The 9265-nt window shown below is 35.5% G+C and overlaps 1 protein-coding gene and 1 non-coding gene across 2 annotated transcripts; one reads left to right on the forward strand and one right to left on the reverse strand.

Moving 5' to 3' along the window:
• The first annotated feature begins 4493 nt into the window (after nt 1-4493).
• On the forward strand, nt 4494-4576 carry trnal-cag (transfer RNA leucine (anticodon CAG)). The gene has a single exon. It is a non-coding gene; the product is annotated as a tRNA-Leu (tRNA).
• A 770-nt stretch (nt 4577-5346) lies between these two features.
• On the reverse strand, nt 5347-7947 carry polr2d (RNA polymerase II subunit D). The gene is made up of 4 exons (XM_004080920.5): nt 7725-7947; nt 7011-7191; nt 6844-6939; nt 5347-5930 (listed from the first exon to the last, which is right to left on the reverse strand). Exons 1-4 carry the CDS (start codon nt 7801-7803, stop codon nt 5852-5854), a joined length of 435 nt encoding a protein of 144 aa, XP_004080968.1. The 5' UTR covers nt 7804-7947; the 3' UTR covers nt 5347-5851.
• Nucleotides 7948-9265: the final 1318 nt, after the last annotated feature.

Consider the following 9265-nt stretch of genomic DNA (forward strand, 5'->3'; position numbering starts at 1 on the left):
CCTGTCCAGATCGGCCAGAGATCTCCTGTGGAAAAGTTCTAAAAAAAACGTCTACCTACTGGATCATCATCTTCGTCTCCAGGAAGATCTCACATCTGCTGATAAAGAAGCTTGCAGCAGCCTATAGCCAGCAGTGGAGGCAGCCAGGAAGAAAGGAGAGAAAGCCTACTTCATTGGAAACAGGGCTTTTGTAAACGGCAAGGAAATATTACTGAGTTAAGCTGAAATATGTTTGTAAAGATCAGTATGACGGTATAAAACAGACTCAAAGTTTAAGGCATATTGATAGGTGCAGCGGTTCCTGAACAAAACCAGGAAGTTCCTAAGTTAATTTTCTCTTTTTTCTTGTTCTTATAGTTCATGTCATTATATGTTCTAACTGTGAATCCCAGGGGTAACTGAAAAGAAAATGTGTTTTTTTATATTGCCAAAATAAAAATGCAGACTTTTATTTCATTCAAGAGACACACGCTTCTGAAGCAAATAGGGAGTTTTGGAGAAGTCAATGGGGTAAAAATGTCTGGTTTTCTTTTGGTAGCAACAGGTCAGCAGGGGTAATTATTTTACAGGGCAAATTTAAAGGCCGCACTCTTGAGCATTTAATTGACAAAAATGGGAGATGGATTATTCTTGTAGTGAATTTTGACCAATTTTATTTTATTTTAATTAATACATATGCCTCCAATAATCAAACAAATAACAATACAATCTTTTTAACATTGGAAGAAAAAATCAAGACACTCCTACAAAAATATCCCAACACTAAGATTTTATGGGGAGGAGATTTTAATACTGTAATGAATGGCCATCTTGATAGATTTCCACCCAAGAAAGAAGACGCAAAACAGTTGAAAAACATATGTAATAGACTTGATTTGATTGACATATGGAGACATAAACATCCTGATGAGAAAATATTTACTTGGAGCAATAAGGACAGATCTCAGTGTTCCCGCATTGATTTTTGGCTAATTTCTAGTGACATAGAAAATACAGTTGATTCCGTTGAGATTATACCCAATGTTTTTTCAGACCACAATACAGTGTCCATTAAAATTAATATGGAAACCGATGCACCCAAATGCAATGTAGACTATTGGAAATTGAATAATTTACTATTAAACAATAAAGACTTTACTGATGGAGTAAAAAAACTAATTGATAAATACTGGAAACAAGCATTTACATTAAAAAAATATTCAAATAGTTGGGAGTTAATGAAGTATGAAATAAGATCTTTGGCAATATCATTTGGGAAGAAAATTGCTAAAGCAAAACAAAAAAGAGAGTCAAAACTAATAAGAAAAATAATGATTATTAATGAAAAAACGAATTTATCTGATCTAGAACAAAACTTACTAATGTCTTTGCAATCAGAATTGAATAAAGTATATGAAGAAAAAGCACGAGGAGCATTTGTTAGATCAAGAAGAAAATGGTTAGAACAAGGTGAAAAATGTACTAAATATTTTTTCAGCTTAGAAAAAGAAATTTCGAAATTTCCTGTCTACGTCAAATTAAAATTGGCAATTCAATAAGTGAAGATACAAAAAAGGTTTCTCAATATGTTGCAAAATTCTATCAGAGACTTTACACCAAAGATTGCTTTAGAGAAGAAGATATTGAATTATTTATTAACAATATTAAAGATAAGATTGGAAAAGTCAGTAAACTTTTGAAAAGACTTGTGACCAGAAAATTAAAACAGAGGAAGTTGAAGACTGTATTAAATCTCTTAAAGATAATAAAAGTCCAGGTAATGATGGACTAACAAGTGAGTTTTTTAAATTTTTCATTGCTAAATTGTTCCCTTTTCTAACAAATTTATTTGAAGAAGCTTTAGACATTGGTATATTGCCCCCAACTCTCAGACAAAGCCTCATCAAACTCATCCCCAAACCACAAAAAGATAAATTATGCATAGAAAACTGGAGACCAATTAGTCTGTTAAACAATGATGCTAAAATATTCGCTCTTATTTTTGCCAAAAGATTGAAACCAGGACTGGATAACATAATTGATGAAGAACAATCTGGTTTCATGCCTGGTAGAAATATTGCCAACAATATCAGATTAATACTTGACATGATTGATTATAATGAATATATTAAAGATGATAGTTTTATCTTATTTTTGACTTCTACAAGGCATTTGACACAATTAGTCACAGTTTCATGATTCGAGTTATTAAAGAATTTGGATTTGGAAAAAGATTTTTAAAGGCAATTGAGGTTCTATACAATGGATGCAACAGCTCCATTAAACTGGCACATGGCACAACTCCCAGATTTGACATTAACAGAGGAATCCGGCAGGGATGTCCTCTGAGCCGTTTTCTCTTTTTACTAGTTGCCCAGGTTTTGGCCCTTCATTTAAAAAAATGTCCATTTCGTGGTATTACAGCTTTGGGGAGAGAATTCAAACTCTCTCAACTAGCAGATGACACAACAATTTTTTTGGCCAATAAACATGAAATAACAAATGCAATCAAAGGAATCACGGACTTTTCTGGAGTCTCTGGATTAGAAATGAACCTTAACAAATCTGTCCTGTTTCCACTTAAAGACTGTGATTTACCAGAAATATACGCTATTCCAGTTAAATCTTCACTTACATATCTTGGTATAATTATTGATAAAAATGAAAAAAATCGCAATGAAGTTAATTTCAAGCCAATAACTGAACTAATTATCAAAATATATAACATGTGGTTAATGAGAGATCTTTCTCTGAACGGTAGAATTCTGTTATCTAAAGCTGAGGGAATCTCTAGATCTGTCTATGTGTCTCTGTCTTTAGAAATGCCAAAACACATCTGTAACCAATTAAACAAAACATTATTTGATTTTATTTGGAGGAAAAAATGTCATTACTTAAGGAAAAATGTTTTGTGTAACACCAGAAAATATGGTGGCATGCATGTATTAACCTTTGAAACTTTAAACAACTCTTTTAAAATAAAGTGGTTAAGTCAGTTATTGAAAGAGGAAGACAATATCTGGAAAGCATTTCCCAAATATATTTGACACAATGGAAGTCATTAAATTCTTGCTAAAATGTAATTATAAAATTGAAAAATTACCCACAAAACTTTCAAACTTTTACAAACAAGCTCTGCTGGCCTGGAAACTCGTTTATAAGCATAATTTTTCTCCAACAACTTGTTTTATTTGGAATAACAGTAATGTACAATACAAGAATAAATCACTTTTTTTTCCTAGATGGTATGATAATGATATTGTTTTAATCAGACAACTTTTCAATCCTCATGGGCATCTTCTGACGTATGAAGAATTTCTTTTAAAATTCGGTATTCCTGTTCCACCCAGAGAATATGCCATAGTGTTAGATGCCATTCCAACCAGTCTACTTCAACTGTTTAAAGGGATTTATAACACAAGTCAATTAAGAACCCAGACAATTATTTTGGACAATGTGGATATTTGTGTTAATTCAGTTTCCAATAAGCAAATAAGAAATCTTTTACATACTACAACCTTACCTGCTTGGAAATTTTATTGGGAGTCCAAATTTGTGGACATAAACTGGACATATGCTTGGACTATTAGTAATAAATACTGTCTAAATAACAAAATAAAAGAGGTTTCCTTCAAAATATTGCATGGTATATATCCTACCAAAAAAACTTTGAGTAGATTTGTTGAGGATATGGACCTGTCTTGTTCATTCTGTGGAACTCAGGAGGAAACTATTTATCATCTGTTTGCGGAATGCAAACATACAAGTATGTTTTGGATTGAAGTGGGAAACTATATTGGAAATATAACTACACAAACTGTTACATTTTTAGATAAAGACATTGTTCTGGGTTACCTTAATGTCAAAGTAGACGAAGATTGTATCTTCATTACACAATTGTTTTTATTATTGGCAAAATTTCATATCCATAAAGCCAAATGGTCAAACTCCAAACCTAAATTCCAGCAGTTTTTGAGTGAAATCAATCAGTATTGTACCATTGTCAAACATCTGCAAAACCAAAAAGCAATTCGAACTAATTTAATTTTTGAAAAATTTTAAATTTATTAAACCCCAAAGATTTTTGAAGTAATTATTCTTTTTGTCTTATGTTGTATATGTATGTTTATATATTTATATACTTTTTGTTTTATTTCTTATATTTTCTGTAATATGTACACATTGCAATTTCCCCTGAAACATTCACAATGTTATTGTATTGTGTTGTTTGTCAATAAAGTATAAAAAAAAATGTACGAGAGAGACGTTCCTGTTCCGTGCTCAGTCAATGGTTAATAAATATGCCCAGAGGAGGCTAAAGTTAAAAAAAGAAAACTAAAATTAAACGTTCATATTAAGGTGGGGGCCGCAAAATATCATCTTGGGGGCCGCAAATAGCCCGCAGGCCGCGAGTTTGAGACACCTGGTCTAGAGGCTCTAATAAGTAACTTCCTCCGACCCTAGATTTTTTTGGAGATGTTCTTTATACAGAAATGTTGGTGCGTAAACAAGATGTCAGGATGGCCGAGCGGTCTAAGGCGCTGCGTTCAGGTCGCAGTCTCCTCTGGAGGCGTGGGTTCGAATCCCACTTCTGACAAATGTCTTTTTAGGCATCACGCTTGTGCATCGCGATCTTTTAGAAGTCAGTAGTCAGTAAACATCAAAAATCTCTCCTTCATCGATGAGCCAAACATTACCAAAATAAGACTTTAGTGAACACTGTGAAAACAGCATTAGCTCGACAGCTGGCAAATAGGACATAACTTAAACGTTGGAATTTTATTTTGTAATGTAAATATAAATAATTAAAAACGCATTTTTGAAATTACTTCTTCAAACAAGAGGAAACAATGTTGTAGTTAGTCTTACCCAATGCTGGCCGTTTTTTTATTTCAAATTTAACTTTATTGTTCCAATGGTAAAGCTTCAGTTACTGATGGCATTCAAGTCTTATTCCTCTGAAAATGTTGGTTCGAACCCCACTTAGATGAGTCATGGACCGTAGTGAGTGTTCAGAAGAACAGTTTAAAATGTACCCCCCAATTCTCTCCCTGCTGTGTCCCTGGGGCCAATGCTAATACTGATGCTATATCACGTCTTTACATTTTTTAATTTATATTGTGTATATAACTTTTTTTTTTTAATGGACAGCAATCCATCTAGGAATCCTTGGTGGAGAAGGGAATGACAGCACCTGTGATTCATTTGCTGCATCTTTTCCTGTTTCACCACCTACCTACCCTTTAGCTGTAATAAAGATTGGAAGATTTGATGAGATCCCTCCCTGCCTCTGTCCCTATGGTCCACCGGCTCTCCTTCTCACTTTGTGATTCTTTTTGTTAAAAGAGCTTTACAAACTTTGCTTGGTTGTTCCTTGGTGTAGTTTTTTTAAATTTTTATTTTCAATCAACACAATAAATCCAGTTCCCTGTTCCGCTCCTAATAAGCGGTTTGGACAGACAACCACACAAAAGCACTAAAAGGGGTTCTCCTGGGACAAGAAGGTTCTGTTGGGAATCAATTTTGCGTGGACTCTGACTCGAAGGTGGTCTTGCAGGTCTGAGCTGGCAGTACGAGTGGGCGGTGTTCGGGATAAGCTCACTGATGATGGATTTGAGTTTCTGCCCATAGGTACCCGAAGGAGCAGAGCACAGATACAGTTTTCTTATCAACATGTGCTGGATTTTCCACAGACCGGATAGAATCAGACACACAAACAGCATCTTGTGTGCCTTTAAAGTACATCAAGATTCTGCTGGGTGGTGGGTGGATTAAATGTTCTGTGATTTTTCTGGTCCCGGTGGAACGTGAACCACGCTGCCTCTGTTAAGGAGAGTTCTGGAGGTCTCAGGTCCAGCTGCTGGTCCTGGTCTTAGTACTGGAAGCTCCTCTTGGTCTGAATGTCATCCAGGATCTGTTGCAGCTCTTCATCCTCAAAGCGACCCTCCAGACTGAGAAAAGAAGCAGAACCCGGCAGAACTTTATTCTCTCAACGATGAATTATTTGATAAGAATTGTAACAACATCACCTGCAAAACGATCCATATCTCAGTAAGATACAGTGGTGGACAAAATTGTTGACAGACTGACTGATTATGAGTTTGAAGACAGCTATGATGTCAATTTAAGGACATACCTGAGTTCATCATGACCCCCTGGGCAATTAGTTCTCAGTCTGTTATGGAGGTACCATCATTTTTGGCCAACCCTATTTCATTAGCTTTTTTTTTTTTTTAAATAATTCTGTCAATCAACAAATTAAAAAGCTGATTTTGATTATTTCATTTTCATTAAATTTTAATTTATTGTTACTTTTGAACATTTCAAGTCATTTTAGTGAGAATTCTGGAATTTGTTTCTATAACTGATGGGTACCAACAATTTTGTCCACCACTGTATATTTTCACAAAAATAATGATCACTAAACAATCTAAAATAACTTATCTGCTATTTTTTAATGCATAATAATTTCAACAAGAAACCAATTCCTGACAAGTAAGAACAGCATAAAACTACATGTCTGTGATGAATTGATCCAAAATGTTTTCTGATCCAGTTTAGGATAATCTCTCAGGTTTTCTCTTTGAATTAATTCAATTAAAGCTGCACACGTCTGCCCTTAATGTAAAATAGTGTTACTTCGACATTACTAAATAAATCTCCTTGGCATCCAGACTAACTTATACTTTTACTCAATTTACTGAAAGTGTTAAAATAAAATAAAAAGTCAAGCCTCCCAAAAATCCTAAAATCACTAAGGTGTTCAGAATAATCTGATGTCAGGTGAATCTTTTCACAGATTGGTTAACGAAGACCCTGTAATTTATGGGTGAAAAGAACAAGTCCGGTTCAGTCCAGACTCACCTGGGGGTCAGAGCTTTAGCCTCCTCTGCAGCTTCAGGACACAGATTCGCCAAACTGGCCAGCTCAAATTTATGGAGCTTCTTCTGCAGGAGGAGACTGAGACAGACAGAAAGGCCATTAGGACCCAGATCAGGGCCAGGACCTGGGACCAGAAGGGGCATCCTTACCTGCGCACGGCAGTGATGGTCTCGCGGTTCTTGAAGCGGCTGAAGCGGGCCGTGTAGTTGAGAGTCTTCATGAAGACCTCGGACAACTCCTGTTCGTCCTCGGCGCTCTCGTTCTGCTGCTTCCTGTGCTCCAGCAGCATGTGGACCTCCGAGTTCAGCAGCGTCTCAGAGTTCTCAAACTCTGCAGACAGCAGGAGGGGGCTGGTTAGTCACTGAATTTGAGCTCAGATTCTACAGAATATCAGCTCCAGAACCATTTTGATTGAAAGACAGAAGGATTCCTGCAGTGATTGTGGACTGGAATTTAAGGCCTGTTTCAAGAAGTAGGACAAAAATCCTGCTGATCAAAGTCAGCCTGTACTATTTTAGGAAGCTTGTTGAGTCTCAGACCTTCCAGGACAGCAATCCATGTAAATTTAAACTTATAGTTTACTCTCAGCAAACAAACAAATAATTCTATCTTGATCAGTGGACCAAACATCATGATGATCACAATACATGTGTGTCAGTGAGAGAAACATTTAACCAGTACAGATGATGATGGTCGTATAATGAAAATATTCAGATTCAAATCGGTGATGCAGCTTACATAAATTAATAATCAGGGGATGATTATCCTCATCGGTCACATATAGCAACGTAATTGTTTCCAATACAGGTTACACTGTAACCTAACAAAAAGTTTCGGAAGTAAACAGTATTTGTGCGCGCCACCTTTGGGAAACAGCAACTGTGACGCGTCTTCTTCGACGTCTCCCACGTGCGAGGAAACCGAGCTTCCAGCGGCAGTCATGTCGAGTCACAGTCACGGGTCGCAGAGGCGCGCAGTACCGATGAGCTCCGTCAGCTTCTCTCGGAGACTACGGTGAGAACGTTAACTGTGCAGAGAACAACGGCGCTCGGGGAACTTCCGGTCACAACACCGATCTACTTCCGGTGATATTCTTCCTCTGCTTTCTTCTGGTTTAGGCGGGTGTCATCTAGCAATAATGGTGCGCTTCTGCTACCTACTGTCCTGGAAGATGAAGTGTAGGAACTCCCCTCAAACACAACGATAGAACTGTTCAGTCATATATGCCCTTGTAATAAATAATTTATTTCCTTGTAAATAAATGTTAAAGTTAAAGATTTAAAGAAAACAATTGTATTTTTGTGTTGAAATTGCTTGTTGATTGCATGTACTTTGAATCTTTTTGGGGATGAGTTTCATTTGTGGTGTTCAAATTCCTCTGTTCAAGTCTCATTAAAAAAGAACAACATTCTTTTTGGTGTAATTTCACATAACAGTCTGTTAAATTTAGTTTAAAATATTTTAACAATCAAAAGCAAATTTTATATTCATAAAAGTAAATTATTAAAAACCAAACCACTGTTTAATGTGTTTCTTAAGTAGATTTGTTTAATTCATGAAAAGTAAAAAAGCAAGAAAATGTTTCAACTTTTTTAAAGGCATTAAATTATATCAAAACTCTTCATATTTAGGTGTTTTTTAGTTGACTCTGTCTTTGTTTTGCTTTCTTGTGTCTTTATTTGATGATCTATCTCATTTTTTGTTCTAAATGTTCTAACTGTTTTACATTTATGTTTACAGGTTCCTAACTTAACATTTGTAGTGTTCAATAATAAAAGACCATGTGAGCTCGCCATAGCATAGACCTGCTGAGATTTTTGGTCCCTGATATTCATTTTAACTTTATTCATCTTTTCCCCTCTCTTTTGAATTTCTTACTGATATGTTTGTCAGTGTTATTTATATCATATAAAATTTGTATTTTTTTTAACCATGTGACCTTTAAAATACAAACCTTTATTTTATAACTAAAAATGTTCTTTATCCGCATTATTAGTTTTCAACAGTTTCAATTGCTTCTTGTATTTCCATGTAGGTACATTATCTTGCTGTGACTGGTCTTTATTCCTCTCTAGATGCTTCTCTACCTGCTCCTTGCAGGTCATAAGGTCATATGCAGACTTTATTTAGTCTTACTTTATTTATTTATTTATTTAGTCTTACTTTAGTCTTTATACTCCACCTGAAGTTGCCACACGTTTTTTTTCACAGCTACACTGGTAGCAAACACTTCTGAAACTCTGTAAACTTGAGAATGAATCTGTAGCAACTATTATTTTCTCACCTTTTGTAATCTCCTGCAACTCCACCAGGTGGCGTGGTGATTCAAATTTCAGAACGGTAGGGTTGGAATGTGTGTGAGGTTTTTACATTTTGTGTGTCCATTGTTTTTTCCAAGACCTTC

The sequence above is a fragment of the Oryzias latipes genome, chromosome 20 (assembly GCF_053564925.1).
Source record: "Oryzias latipes strain Hd-rR chromosome 20, Olatipes_Hd-rR_3.1".
Classification (NCBI taxonomy): Eukaryota; Metazoa; Chordata; class Actinopteri; order Beloniformes; family Adrianichthyidae; genus Oryzias; species Oryzias latipes.

Bases quoted from the DNA above. Each gene is read 5' to 3' on its own strand.
- polr2d (XM_004080920.5), bottom strand. From the start codon at position 7,803: ATGACTGCCGCTGGAAGCTCGGTTTCCTCGCACGTGGGAGACGTCGAA. The intron at 6,940-7,010 runs GTAAGGATGCCC...TGTCTGTCTCAG, and splicing joins ACCATCACTGCCGTGCGCAG to TCTCCTCCTGCAGAAGAAGC. The intron at 5,931-6,843 runs GTGAGTCTGGAC...TTCTTTTCTCAG, and splicing joins GCTAAAGCTCTGACCCCCAG to TCTGGAGGGTCGCTTTGAGG.